Source organism: Platichthys flesus, chromosome 15 (genome assembly GCF_949316205.1).
Source record: "Platichthys flesus chromosome 15, fPlaFle2.1, whole genome shotgun sequence".
Classification (NCBI taxonomy): domain Eukaryota; kingdom Metazoa; phylum Chordata; class Actinopteri; order Pleuronectiformes; family Pleuronectidae; genus Platichthys; species Platichthys flesus.
This window is the reverse complement of record NC_084959.1, coordinates 2934834-2950737: the sequence shown is the minus strand read 5'-3', so window position 1 is coordinate 2950737 and position 15904 is coordinate 2934834. Positions and strand designations below refer to the sequence as shown.

The 15904-nt window shown below is 41.0% G+C and overlaps 1 protein-coding gene across 1 annotated transcript in view; it reads right to left on the bottom strand.

Moving 5' to 3' along the window:
* doc2b (double C2-like domains, beta) overlaps positions 1 to 15904 on the bottom strand; it is an 89941-nt gene that overhangs the window by 39666 nt on the left and 34371 nt on the right. Inside the window, exon 2 of the mRNA XM_062405956.1 lies at positions 7369 to 7448. Coding sequence (XP_062261940.1) covers positions 7369 to 7448 — 80 coding nt within the window. The remainder of the gene's footprint in view (positions 1 to 7368; positions 7449 to 15904) is intronic.

The window sequence follows — 15904 nt, the reverse complement described above, 5'->3', positions numbered from 1 at the left end:
GTAGCAGCGACTCATCGTCTGTTTGACACTCCATCAATATTTACAACCCGATGTGACGATTGACCAATAGAAAAAAGAGGATTTTCAATTCATGCAGGGATTACGAGTGACAGTGAGTTGTATTAAGAAGCTTTTTCTATTTAAACCAGTGACACAAAAAGTGATACAAACACAGATAATTAACACAAAAGAGCAAATCCGCAGCCGAGTGTGTGTATGTGTGTTTGTGTGTGTGTGTGTGTGTGTTTGTGTGGGCGTCCTGGGCAATGAGAGGCCAGTCTGCAGGAGGAGGAGGAGAATGAGAGACTGCAGTGGAGTGTGAAGGCAGGTTGTAGTGTAGGCGGAGATGAATAAACAGGTCTTACATCTGCAATTGAGTAGTGAGACTGAGTCTGATTCACTGATGAGGACAGAGAACTGGTTTTTCTATGGAGGGAGGTGGTCGTGCTGCTGTTTGCTCGGACGTGTGTCGGACGACGAGGAGGAGGCGATGGTACCACAACACTGAGAGAGAGAAGGACAATCAGCTGTACAACAAAAGGACGGGGGCCAGTAAACGCCTGTAAAATAATATACTGACGAACATCATGATTTACACGTCTGATGAACGGTGGATTTACGGACGATGTGTTTATGCCACAGACGACACTGTCTCTTCTAGAAATACAAATAACATTCAAATTTGAAATAATTTGCTCTGCAATATCTCCACAGGTATTGAATCCTGTAACTTTAACTGGAGGAAGCAGCGAGGAGCATGGATGTTTTGAAGGAACCCTTTTCCTAATGAGATGTTTCAAATGACACCAGGAGCCTCACAGGATCTGGAAGCCGCCCAACAGCACCTCTCACCCAAAAGCTGGGATCTAGAAAAACAAACTTGACGGGAGAATGTGTTCTGTGGCCTGTGTTCCAGAAAAACCATGCATATGAACATTTTGAAAACAACTGAGAGCAAATTACGCTCAGGTTCCTTAAAATGGCAGAGTTACAGAATCAGGGAATTTATTGTTATTATGAATATCCTCTAACACTGAATGTATCACCGTGTATGACTTTTCTAGCCACCAGGGGGCAATCAGGGGTTTTTGGCTTCACTTTTTGGAGGTGCCATGTCATCCATCTTTATTTACAGTCTATGCTGCAGACATTTTTTCTTCTTATCATAATTATGAGGACATTTCAATATTTAAAAAAGGAATAACATGTGGCGTTTGTGTGTTTCTATGCATCAGCCTCCAGAGTCCACACAGATCACTCTGGATGAACTACATTTGCAGATGGGGAGAGATCAGCTGTGACCTGTGAGCAAGCAGGGAATTGTTGAAATTCAGGGTGAGCGAGCTACAACCTTTAGCAGTTGTTTCTTTTTATAAGAAAGAAGTTTTGCGACTGTGAATTACTGTGTGACGCCCCCCCCCCCCCCTCCCCCCCCTGTAGCCGGGCCTCCTGCAGGGAGCAGATCTCTGGATGATTTCACGGTTGTGCGGTGATGTGACGAAGCCGTCAGTGGAAACACGGTACCACGACGGAGACAATCTAATTCTTCATGTTTTCAGATGCATGTAATGTTGTTACAGGAGGAGACGGGGAATCCTTTCGTCAGCCGAGCAGAGAGAAGAAACACAAAGTGGCAGCGTGTCACTATGTGCGATTTTTGAAATGCAACAAACCAGGAGAGCGGGGCTGTTTTATCTTTACATCCGACAGGCCACTGAGGTGAATATCTGATGTTTGTTGCTGTTGTAGAAGCTTCACAACAGAGACGCTTTGTTCTTTTACCTCCAAAGTGTGAGTGGATGTGGTTTATGTGTCATTCAAACGTCGTTCACTGCTTTGTGTGACGTGTACAGACGTTAGAGTGGATCTCCGACTCCAGTAATCAGGAAAAACACAGGATCCAGGTCGGGCTCGGGTGGATTGTTCGTGTGTAGCACAGTGACACTGTCTGCAGAGGGAGCAGGACACGTGGACAGATGAGACAGTGAAACACGACAGAGTCAGTGTTGGTTTCTTCCAACCATGGAAAATGAAATCATTTGCAAATACAAGCTATTTGCAGCAGTTTGTAGGAAACACATATTCACAACAGGATTATGTTTCTAGTGATGCAATGGAAATATGTTGATTCCAAATCCATTTTTCCAAGGTCTTATAATCAATCACGGCTGTGTTTTGAGAAAGTTCTATCTACGTGTTAATACATCTACATGATAAGGTTTCAAATTAGATTTTCCTTGTCTTGTTTACCACAGGGACACTTTTATTATTTTTAGCAATATCCAAATCATTTTTTAATCTTACCAGAAAGACACAGAGGAGGACGTGAGGGAACTGGTTGTTGGAATATTTTCTACAGTTCATGTAAACCTGACACGTTCCAGAATCGTTTCAATTTGAGCTTGGAGAGTAAAAACCTCCGCTGAGGATAAACATCCTGTTGAAGAAACTAAAACAACTCTTCCTGGATCCGCTGCTCGACTTTTAAACACATGGAGACACAAACACACAGTTTTCTAATCAACTGTCCTGTTGGTGGTCGTGATAAAGAAAACCTGAGTCCAGATCTTCCTCAGCTCATTTTTAAACACACGATTCAGAAGCTCCGAGTCAGGAGAAGATCAGTTCCTCCATCTCAATGAACTAATGTCTCCTAAGTTCAAAATCTCTGCTCTACTCCACTTTCTCCTCTGCTTGTTGGATAAGCGAGTTGTAAAGTGAGATTTAAAGTGAGAAACTCCTTAATATCTCATTACCAGTGACCAGTTTTGTACATCAGGCACGACTCTTTATGTCCGAGGGCTACGAGTCGATTTGTAAGATCTCACCAGTGAGAGAGAAACATCCAATAAAAAGCAGAATTTTAGACCAAAATGTTTTCTATGTGATTGAGTCATGGTTGATCCCACCCATCCTCCCTGCCGCCACCAAAGGAGACGAGGACCACGGAGAGGAAGTGCCGTCAGCTCTGAGCTATATTTGTCTCCGTGCATGTCCACATGTATGAACGCCCTTTTTAAATCAATTAAAGTCCATTTAAAGGGGCTGAAATTGACTTATTTCCGTCATTAGAGACATTAGAACGGATGTGATCTGATTCACCGGCTGCAGCGAGGAGCCCACGAAGCTGCTGGACGTGCACAGAGAAGTCGGTTCGGAGTTAATGTCTCTCCGACAAAAGCCAAAGTCTGTTACTGTGACGTGAGGCCGCAGCCAATCACACGTCATCATCCACACACAGCATTGTCTTCAAATACGTGTCGTTGTCTTACATGAGAATATAAATAAGAACTTTTTCTCTTATTTTTAACTTCATCAGCAAATTTAGGAACAAGAACTTAGATCCAAACAAGGTTGGACAGAGCAGCATCACTGAAAATCATGATCAAGTAATGTGATTACATTTTTCACTGACAAATATTGTGTACATATTTAAATTCAGCAATAATATTATTTTATAAATATCTTTAACGCCGTCTTCTGATGAGTTGATATCTTTCTCGTTTATGGTCCTAGAGGAAGGATATTCCTAATTTCTTCTCATCCAGGGAAAACTACAGTATATAAGAGTTTCATATCAGCACAGTAAAGATGCTCTAACTGTCTTATATCTGATAGTAAACACTATATTGATAGTATGTATCATATCCATATACTATGTTTATGTGTATATATGAGTGTATATATGTAAACACCTCATACATGCTAGTCATAAATACATATCTGGCTTATTACAACACTTCTGCTTCTGTAATATTACTGGTATTATTATTAAAATATTATGCTGTCCTGTTTTTTTATTGCTTTGCTATCACTGTAGATTATTATTAATATGTTGTATGTACACTGTAATTACACTGAGCTGAGATCTGATTACATGATGAAGCACATTGACATTAACTGCTCAGTAGAAGAAGCATCAGGTTTCATAATGATATATTTACCTAAATTGAAATATCTATTAAGAGTAAACAGCCATTAACCAATTTAGATCTTTATTCCATTTGATTGACAGATACCAAGATGGCCCTCATTGCCTGCAGCTGTAGCTTTTGTCCCCGAACATAATCTGAGCGTCACTGTAACGTCTTGGGCTCAAATAGGTGCTAGTTCTCCTCCTGCAGCAGTGAATTGCTTGGTGGGATGGATGTCAGCGTGTGAATAAACAACGCTCACTGTGACATGTTAAAAAGCCCGGTGAGAAAACATGTCACAGGGTGTTATTTCATAAACAGTCCTCCGGGATCTGAGCATCAACGTGAAGGGATAAGAGGTTTGACTCTTTCCATGAGGGTGAAAAACTAAAACAGGCTCTCACAGCAGTCGGTTCACTTTGTGAAAGTAGCTTTCATTTAAAAACTAAAAAAAACGTGAATCACCAAACTGTTGTGAAGGATTTAATTAAATCAGGTATGAGTCTATGGGCTGTTTGTCCTTTTACCTTTCATTAGATCCACTATCAAATTATTTACAAGGCTGATTGACGAGTGCGGACGGCTAGAAACTCACAAACATTTTACTTTAGGTGTAAAACTGCTGTAGTAAAATATTATGTATAGAACAAGCACAACATTTGTAGAACTGGACTCTATCCTGCTTTCTACATGACACACGGTAAAACTGGGACTCATCCAGAAACCATCAAACCACTCAGTCCTTGAGCCGTCCTTGTCTGGAGCATCCTGAACCGCAGCAGATTTAAGAGCTAAGAGGTAGACATTAGTTTTAATGAGAAGTTAAAAAGGGAAACATATCAGAATAAAAGCTTTTCTTGGCCACTGTGTTTTCATCCAATTCTCATTCAACACTTTAGAGACAATGCCGGAGTCCAGGAAGCAGAAAAGGGTTAATTTGGGAAATGCTCTTGAAACTCTCCAAGACAAATTTACTCCAAGTACTCAAAAGAGTCCCAGAGTGTGTTTAAACTACACCTATTATCTTTGAGTGTGAGGTGTAGGAGAGTTTTTCAGTTAACAGTGACAAAATCGAAATAATCACATGGTAAATGGAAACAAGAAAAGTTCACAGGACCGAAGGTGGAGCCCTGAGGGACCCCACTACTGATATTAGCTAACACAGGACAAGACACGTTCTGTATTTGTCAGTGTGATGCCAGAAATACGTCTGTAGATGACGGGCAGATAACAACACTGATTTATTCAATAAGGTCCAAAGATAGACGTGAGGTCTGCAGAAAGTAAAACAGCAATTAGCAACACCAAGAGTTCAGAGGATATTTATATTTACCACACAAAATCTAAATGCCAGTTAACTAAGGAACGTTCCCATCTGATTTACAGTCAGTGCCAGTGTGTGTAGATACTGTGGAGGTCGGGATGTTGGATTAATGAGTAACGCGCCCACACACTCACAATTCTAATTCTACCATTTTCTTATCTCCCAAAAAAAACTATTCTGCTGTTAATATATTTCCTCATGTTCCATAATTTAGAAATTGAATTCACTTGAGTTATTTTTCTTTGCTGGAATACGAATCAGACCAGTGGCTGTTTGCTCCTTTAACATTTAGTTTTCTTAAATCATGTTTTCTACCCTTTTGTCAGTTTCTGCCACTGAATACAGATTTTGACGCCAGTGACGATAAAAGCTTTGAACATATGAGCTATTAATGTTGTATAGATGTAAAATCCTGTTTGCACTGGTGAGCATCAGACCAGGCCCCAGCACGAGTCCACAGAACTTCAAGTAAACTTCCTGCTCCTGCTGGGTGAACCTCCTACTTCTACCCAGAGCCAGGATCCATAAGATCTAATTAGAGACATGATTAATCAGAGAACACTCAATTGCAGTTACCACTCAGGCAACTGCAGCTCTGGAAGCCGGGTAGCAGAAAAAGATGCAGTGGTTTGAATAAGTGCTTCGGTAAACAAATTAAATCACGGAAATTGGAAGATACGGTATTTGAGAGAGAAGAATCATTTTCTCTGCTCGGATGCGTGGCAGACATCGGGGGGGGGGGGGAGGGCAGAGTCTTATAGAGAATAACCGCCATAAATCAAGATGGCTCGATGCCGGCGCTTCTGTTCAACACTGCTGCCAAGGCTGGCTCTCTGATGCCCACTCTCCTCCATACCACCCATTCAGAAAGATAGATGGGAAGAGTCACAGCTGCCGACAGTAGCCTCACCCTCACTTCATCTCCACGAACACCGGAGCACACCACAGAGGACAAACCCCCCTCCACTCTCACTCACTGTGAATTAACTCAGAATTGGCTCCTTATTAAAATCAGATAGGAGTTAGTTATCACTGCCCACCTCCAATATGGTGGATGCTCTGTTGATAGATTATTTATCTAAGAATTCATAAATTCCTCTGTGTTTGTCCGTATGACGTCTTCAAATGGTTGCAACATAAATCTGTCTGATCCAGTGCCGCATGATAAGAGGAGACTTTTACCTCTGGATAAGACACTGAAGATACTGTTACCTTTGGAATCTTATTAGTATTTGCATGAAAAAATTGAATTGTTAGCATTTTTTTAATTCAGGTGTGCACGTCTCAAAGAGTTATAGAAGAGAATTCATTTTAAGATCAATACATTTGGTAAAATGTAGAAATAAATGTTAAATGTTGTTTAAACTTTTTCCTGCATCTTTAGTTCAGCTTTACCCACGTTCAACGACCACCGTGGAACAAGATGGACGACATGACGGCGTCTCGGTCACAACCTGTCTGCATCCTGCCTCCTCCATGTTAACAGATGGGACACGGACCACACATGTTTCCCAAGGATGGTCTCTGTCATTTTAAGTCGTTCTTATCACACAGATGATCACTAGATGAAGATGGTTGCATCAGCATCCAGGATATTCTAGCTACATATAGGATTAATAGAGTAATAACAGTGTCCCAGTAAATCATAATTTGTTTAGAAACCTAATTTTTCACCACTATATCATTTTTTATCCTTCAGATTTGGCCGGTTGGTCGATGACACATTCTTCTGCGGTGTGACAAACTCAAAACACATATTTGTTTCTGCTTGACACAGACTTCTACGAGATGGAAATAGATGTAAATCTCACGCAGACTGTGGGATGTGTGGTTTCTCCACAGCCTCTTTGTGCCAGTGTGTGTCTGTGTGCGTGTGTCTGTGTGTGTCTGTGTGTGTGTGTGTGTGGGCGGACAAAAGAGTAGGCTGATGCTAAAGTGCCCATCTTTGACAGTTGTCTGATTGAATGTGAGAGACATATTGAAGGACTGTTAATGGATTTGTGTGATTGGCGAGGTTGTGATGGATGTTTGAACTGCTTTGAACAGTTTGCTTGTTTCAGTCTATTTCCATAAACGTCTGGGTTGTGAATGTAAAGGCTGCAAATCCACGTTCTGGTCAGAGTGACTCACCTTGGCTTTGTTAATGGTGCAGTTTAGTGCATTGTTCTCCTGGTCGTACTGCAAACTGAACTCCAAGGTCCCCAGTGTGGCTGCAGAGACAAAGAAGAAAGACAGAGATAAGCTGCTGGAGAAAAGACGTCTTCATGCTGCACAAACGACTTCACTGGGGAAAAAGAGAAGGAATCCAGTCCGGTCAGCTCACTAATGGTCCTCATGGGAAATTTCCTGGTGTAAGTAGCGCGGACATTGCAATTAAAGCCTCAATAATCACCCTAGAAATGGACATTTACGGAAAATTAATGATCAGGGTTTTGAGGTTTTACGGCTTCAAAGTCTTTATGTCGTGCATAGACATGAAAAGCACAGCTAGGTCCTAATCTAAGTGGTTATCAGGAGAACTGGGGAAACCAGAGTCGCAATCAACTCCACGAGTGGCTCGTCTTTAAAGTGGCTCAGTCCTGACCTGTTGATCTTTATATCACGAGACGAGATTGAAAGGAAAAAGTTCTTAACTATCTCTCCAATAGTTGTTGAGATATTAAAGTCCAGTATCTAACAACCCTGGAATACAAAATTAAAAAAAGGAACCATGTACTGCATCATCCCCACATTTTAGATCACGCCCACTTGATTTCATTTTTTTCACAGAACATAAAACACGCAGGTGGTGAAATATCTTACAAATACACGCAACTAATATACTGTTCACGTTTCATTTGAATATCAAAGTGTGAATGAAGCAGAAGTAAAAGCCGCCACACAAAGCTTCAGAGGCGGTGAGGCCCTTTGAAGCCACACGTTGAAATGTTTTCATCCTAACAACATTTCATTAGTGCGGGAGCCGAGCGTCCCTCGTCACTTGGCCTTTTGAAAGGACAAAGGATGAGATGATGCCATGAAGTGTTCCAGTCAGCCGCTCGGCACCGCGGCACAGCCTCCGCTTTCTGAAGGAAGCGCCGGGTTAATTACAAGCAGGGGTGAAGTGAGTTTCACTTTCAGACTGGGGTTTAAATAACGTGGGGAAGGAGGAGGAGAATAAAAACACCTGATTGGCCGAAGCTCCAAAAAAGCACACACATGAGAATCAACTGTATAGACAAAACAAACAAATATATATATAATAATAATAATACAAAAATAGATGTATTCAACCTATGTGACACTTTGATTATGTCAATACATTTTTTTTCCAATTTGACAACTTAATATTACCGCCTGATTGTTTCAAATTTGCTTTGATGCTCTTTGATGCCGTTTGCTTGTCTTCACGCTATATCCACCTTTTACTGTTGATTTCTTCAAGTAATAAGAGGAGAACCAAACTTTAATTTTCTTATTTATGTATCCAACTAATATCGCTTTTGGCAAATCTCTTCTTAAACTCCAAACACCAAATGAAACCAGATCCAAGGACGAGATAAAACTTCAAACATTAGGAGTCGTGAAGCTGCTGTGTGGGAAATAGAAAGTCTGCCTCCCAGTAATTTGCACAACATTAATTTAATTAAATTACAAATCTTGGTAATCAACAATCATCAAATTTAATTAGTAAAACTGATAATTTGGTTCTTTTCATTGAGATTTGTGTGTAACTGTTGGTAAATGTTAAATTAGGTCTTTAATCTGCAAAGTGTAAAAGTCGTGTAACAGCAAAACTAGATGTTTATTTACATAATACACATGTCAGACACACACACACGCACACACACACACCTACACACACACACACACATGTAAGACCTGTCATTGGATCATGGTAACATGTAACATTCCCTGTAAATTTCTGCTTAAGTGGCGTCATGAGTGTTTTTTATTATGATTATTTTTCTTCATCTTCCAATGTTGTATTGATATCACATCAAGGTTTTTCAAACGTGGTACGATATATATATATATATATTTAAAAGTGGAGAAAGCTCAGCTCAGTTTGAAGTGGTGGAGCGAGAAGCGGTGGAGCATCAGAGGTGAAGTGGTCAGGAAGGCGGAGGACAGCAGCTCCGGCCCCGGAAAGGTCAACGCTCCGCTGTCGTGCTCAGAAGAAAGATTTGACGGCTGTGATGAATGAACGTATCAGAAAACTTCATTCAGTTTTTTAAATGACAGCTTCTTTGGTCAAGTCTCTATTTATATGCTTGAATGTTTTACAGAGTTTTGATTTCTCGGGGCCTCGGACTCTCAGTCAGCATCACTACCATGAACCTTGATGAGATGCACCATCAATAACCTGATGGGTTCCAAACACCAAATTCCATGCTCCATTGCTACCCCCAACACACACACACACACACACACACCAACACACATACACACACATGCGCAGATCTAAATATCACAACAGGTCGCTTTGTGTATTTCCTGTAAAATAATGTCTCCAGAGTGAATCTGTAAAAGTTGTGTCTCCCTTTTCTCTGCAGATTTAGATTTTCATTCAGTTTTTTAAATGACAGTTTCTTTGGTCAAGTCTCTATTTATATGCTTGAATGTTTTACAGAGTTTTGATTTCTCGGGGCCTCGGACTCTCAGTCAGCATCACTACCATGAACCTTGATGAGATGCACCATCAATAACCTGATGGGTTCCAAACACCAAATTCCATGTTCCATTGCTATCCCCAACACACACACACACACACACACAGACACCAACACACATACACACACATACGCAGATCTAAATACCACAACAGGTCGCTTTGTGTATTTCCTGTAAAATAACGTCTCCAGAGTGAATCTGTAAAAGTTGTGTCTCCCTTTTCTCTGCAGATTTAGATTTAATTGCCCGATATGTTCCACAGAAAGACAAATGTTGTTTTCTAGATGAAGCTTGTCCTTTGACAACATCAATATTTAATCCACTGTAACCGCGCCTCAGTTCATCTGTGCCCAGGGGGGGGGGACAGTAGGATCATATGAGCCATTTGGAGAGCTGTGCATTCGACAGGAGAATAATAAAGTGGAGTCACTTCATTTTTCAGTCTTGCTGTGCAGCCTAGTTTCAGTGGAAATGTGATGTGATAGATCTAATTCATCCTCAAGTGACTACTTTAATGTGCCGAAAGCAATAATTACCACATTTCTGTGCAAAGAAACATTTGTTCTTTGAAAAACATGTTTCTTTGCACAGAAATGACTAAATAACTTTATGTGTTCCACGTTTGGAGTTTCAACAGGAGCCATTTTGCAGAATATACAGACGAGGCTGGTAGAAACAATGTAGTTTAAAGAAAAACACAAGTTTACACTCGTTGTTGGAGGCGAAAAGCTAACTCATGCATCAAGCAGGAGAAACCCAGGAAATGAACCAACGGACCAAACAGAGACGAATCATCAGGGAACGAGCCTGGAGCTTTAAAAGGAACAAACAGAGGAAACAAGGAAACTCCAGGGAACAGCTGTAGAGACTAAATACACCAAGGAGGTAGAACGATGGTTACGCTGCAAATAATACAAAATATAAACAGGAATTCATAAACTCATAAGTCCAAACAACTGAAAAACAAACCGACAAAAGTCCACATAAGTTTTTAACGTGCGATATGTAACTTAATCAACCTGGTTTGATGATGTCGTGAGGAAGTGAGGGATCATGGGAGTTATTGTCCTCAGTACCACTGTTGATGGAACGGTGCAAATCATGTTCACAGGTGAGGTGAGGTATTAAAGTGTGAGAAGAATAATCTTGATTCATTACGAGCGATTATTACAAATATTGTCCGACTGGCGTCAGACATCGTGAGAAGTTAGAGCAGAGACGGACGAATCCTCGAGTAAAGAGAATATGACGCAAGTAAAAGTCATCCGACATAAAACAAAGAAGTTTTGGGCTTTAGAACTTTGTTGAAAACATTGTCAATTATGTAAGAACACAAGTCATCAGTATTTATAACACAGGTCTAGTTGTCTACTTTCTTTAAGATTTGTTTCAGTATATGAGTTTTACAGGAGCAGATCCTGAAAAGGAGTTTGTAGAGAGTCATTTGAATCAGAAGGAGCTCAGTTATTCTCAGTCACAGCGATTTCTAATTAAAGTAATTTCCACGAAAGCGACACATGTTAGAACGACGACAAATGGAATGAGCGTGCAGATGGAAACAGTGCGTGGGCTTTACGAGTGTGTAAACTGTGAGCAGACACCCCGGGTGACGCTCTGAGAGGATTCTGGTGGAGGATCAGCTGGATGTGGATGTTTCCCAGGCAGAGAAAGTTATTAAAATGTTTACAGCGTCATCAGTTTTCTGCACAAAGTCAGTGGTGCCCCGCTGTGTGTGATGATTCATGTGCTGACACAACTCATCGCCTGTTATCGCAGCCGCTGCCTGCAGCAACATCCTGAGGCCGAAGCATTGACCACGATGGATCGCGGCTTTCTCGAGTGACACGGGGGCGGAGCTTCCTCCCGGCGGGGCATCGATTAAAAGTCGGCCGTAGAAATATATCACAGGCTTTTAACAGTTTTGAAAAACCAGCCGTGCTTGTGTAGTTGTCAAATTGTCAAATTACCTTCGAAGGGGAGAATTGTATTTCTGCTCCAGCATGAAAACCTTGAAACTTATGGATTTCAGATTTTCTTGTGCTCACTCGTTGTGCAGACATCGACGTCTGCTGTTGACAAAAGAGGATTTATATTTGTGTCTCACTGCTTCACCTGGTCTTTTTATTATTCCTTTATGTATTTGAGGCTGTTGCTGGTCAATCATGTGTATGTGTGAGTATGATGATCAATATATTTAATCTTTCTTTCTTTACTCTCTAAAATGGAGATTGTCATCAGCCCCAATGAATAAAACAGTTGGTTCAGAGCAGTTCAGTCCTTGAAAAGTTCCAAAACCAATTTTTTTAAGCAACGGCTAAACTAATAGAAACTTTAGCCAGAGCCATCGACCTTAAATAAAGATGCCTGACTTGTCTCCAATTCCTCCAACTGTACAAAATGAACCTAAAATATCGTGGTTATGGGTTTGGGATCATATTGAGTCTCAGCTGTCAATCATGATGTTTCACCTCATTATCATATCGTAAAATAAGTAAGTAAAACGAAAACTAACAGCTTCACCTGTTTGGCTGCATCAAGAGGAAGTTTACATGTTTGATCTGGAAAAGATGGACCGGTCCCTTTTGTCCACTACAGTGAAGAATTGTAGGGTACAGGGAGCAAACTGCTGATCAAACAGATTCACACGTTTGTGCCTCACACGACAGCGCAGCCAGGCCGGGAGCTATCTGTGGTCATTGTTCACTCTCGTGGCAATAATGGTGTTAGAGGAGCTGGTGACGGAGACGCAGCTGACGGGGACGGGAGGTTTCCAGAGTGATGACTGCTGTCCAAGTAGTCGGGGGGGGGGGAAGAGGAGCGCCACACCGGCTCCATTACTTTCCTCCAGGCTAAACTGCACAGGCAATAACCCCCCCACGCCCCACCTCCGAGTGAGGCTGACCGGGCCGTCACCTCCCGGTTCATGATGCACCGCACCGCTCTGTACATTCATACTTAAAACCTGCTCTCTCTCTCTCTGCAGATGTCTCCCCCCGTCGGACTGCCGATCAACCGGGAGCAGCTGAGGTGACGGAGCCGGAGAGAGAGATGTACGGCACACTGTGAGCACCGCCAGCCGTTTATTTCCCTGGGCTCGCTCAGGTGGAATAGAAGCGCAATTACGGTGCCATTACCGCTAAATAGCTGAAAGTCAAATTGCATAAATTGAGCGCGAAGTGATTCATCTTGCAAACTGGGTCAAACACGGAGTGACTGGCTCATTATGGCTGAGCTGGAAGTGAAATATATTAAATATAGAACTTAAAATGTGGGATTCAGGGATTCTACTTGGAAATAGTTGATTTTACACATTTATGTTTGAGTTTTCCAGTTTTTTGTTGAAAGTATGTAAACCCTCGTGTTAAGTTTCTTACCTTTGTTATAACCTGAAGAAACTAAGCTTAGAGAAGCCCAAAATAAACAACAGCCCTCACATGTAAGCATTTTAATGAATTGTTATCAACGTGTGAGCAGAGCAACATACATTTTTTAAATAAACTTTTAGCTCCGTTTTGTTCTCCACCAACCCCCTGTCAACAATATGAGTACTAAGCCTGTTAAATATTCTGTTTTCTTCACTAGCTTGTCTATAAACATACACAGAGGCAGTTTAGCCACCTGTTGCTAGTTTTAGTACTAAGCTACATGACCAGCTGGCTTCAGATTTTACAGACTAGTGTTCAAACTGAATATAAAGATGGACGACATGACCGCTACTGAAAAGTGAAGCCAAAACATATGGTGGCTGGTTGCATTATAGGGCATAAATCCTTCTTCCTCCATGTTAGCATACGGGACTTTTTAGGCACTCTTAGATATGTTCAAGTGTATAATTTGCAATTTAATCCTATAAAAACAGGGTGAAACATCATGATTGACAGCTGACATCAACTCGCAGGTGTGAAGGCGGGTTCTCCAAATTATGTCACCAGCACAAGATGGCCGAAACCTGTTTCCTGGATAATTTGGCTTCGAGTGAGGAAGAGGAGACACATCCTCCATCTTTTTATACATATATATATCTTCTTTCTCCCACCGGTGCACATTTGAAATGTTTTATTTTTGAATGTTTAAACTTCCAATGGGCATGTTTCTTCAGAGAGCCAGTGGAGGCCCACAATGCACCTGTGCTGCAGCCGGAGAGATAATTTGCCCGAGTGTTAATTTGTCTGCCTGTGCGGCGCTCGAGTGAACAATTAGATCGCATGCATTGTTGCAGCCTCTCGCTCTGCTCCTCTCATTAGCCGGAGACTCGCTCTCTCCTGAGGGCAGACGGGGTTTCTGTAAAAGACGTTTGTTTGTTTTAGCTTTTTATCACAGATTTCACGTCTGATGAAAGAAATAATAAAACAAACATCTTGACACAGATATGTTTCAGTTAGCTCTTTACCATGTAATCTGTTGTCATGAGGGAATGTTCTATGAGACATGACAGAAACTTCCTCTGACAGGGAAATGATTGGAGCTTGTGACTGCTCACATTTGCATTTTAATGAGAAATAAAACTTGGGGGAAACACCGAAGCTACTAAATGCTTTCGGAGAGAGTTCATATTAACCTCGGATTTCCTGCGTGTTTTGACAAGGGGACATTTTGTTTCTTCAATGTACTGACAGCGTCTGGTTGTTTTGAACTCGTGCTAATTATGACGCCACATTATGTAGAACGATAAACTGAACTCTCTCCAGACACACAGGCAGCGGAGGAGGAGCCTCAGCCAGCAGGGAGAAACACATAACCACTAAATATCTAAACAGAAATGAATCAACCCATCGACCTGATTATATATTACAACAAAAAAAGTAATTATATTTGCTCAATTAAACTATACAACGACAAATATTTACAACAAGACCGTCATTTACAGGAGAAATATTATTCTGTCATAGTTTATATATTTTAAATTTATGGCAACAAAGCAAACAATTCTTCTTCGTTAAATCCAATTTACCAGATTATTGCAAAGTGTATTTATTTTGAAATTTATGTTGACAGGAAGAAACTCACTAAAATTGTTACTTACAAATTCCTCAGCATGTAAGCAAAATGGAAACGAATGATGACCAATAGCTGACATGTTTTATTGTTTCACCATGTGGGCTGTCACGTACTTATCAAGATACTTAGAAAGCAAGTTTTTATATATATATAAAGTGCATACATTCTAATATAGTATAGTATAGTAAAGTATATAGTATGAAGATATACTTCCAGGCCAAAAGCCATATTCCAGTACTCAATTATATTCTGGTGACTGTGAAACGACCAGTCACCAAGTGGGACGAGCACATGAATCCAGATGTGTTTCTACCAAATGTAATTTCCTGTTTCAATATAGAAACACATCTGTCTGGCAATCACGTTTCCATACCACGCGCCGATGTTATGGAAAACAATTTAGATTTCCTCCCTGGTGAATTATGTTTGGCTCGGCAGAAAGCTCTGACCCGCTGATACCCCCGATCCTCCGCTGCTATTACCACGGGAAATGAATCCGTCAGAGGCTCAAATAAGAGCTGTGACTGACTTTGTTCAATTTCTACACATATTATCTTCCATATATGATAAATCGTTCAAACGTCACAGAGTAAATTAAATCAAGTTTCAGACTTTTCCGGTTTTCTCTTTAGGCACAAAATCATCAATTGAGAAACAGTTATAAAAACAATATCTTATAAACGTTGCTATAAAGTTAAATCATTTGATATGTAGTTACATCTTTATGAAAGGTAATTGATAAATGTGTATCCACTTCAATGTGCTCTAGGTTCAGGATACATCACCAAACACAACCTGTAAGTTTCCTGTTTTCACGTCACGTCCAAACGACAAATCTCCAGGTGTCAGCTCCTGTATCTCTGTGTACAAACCGTGGAACCTCACAACACCAACACTTTGCTGAACTGAGATCAGCTTGGATACAAAACATACCTGCTATGTTCCATTCGTTTGAATATGTTTAACATGGAAAACACGTCAGATAACATGACACCGTGACGTCAGACTTGAGGCT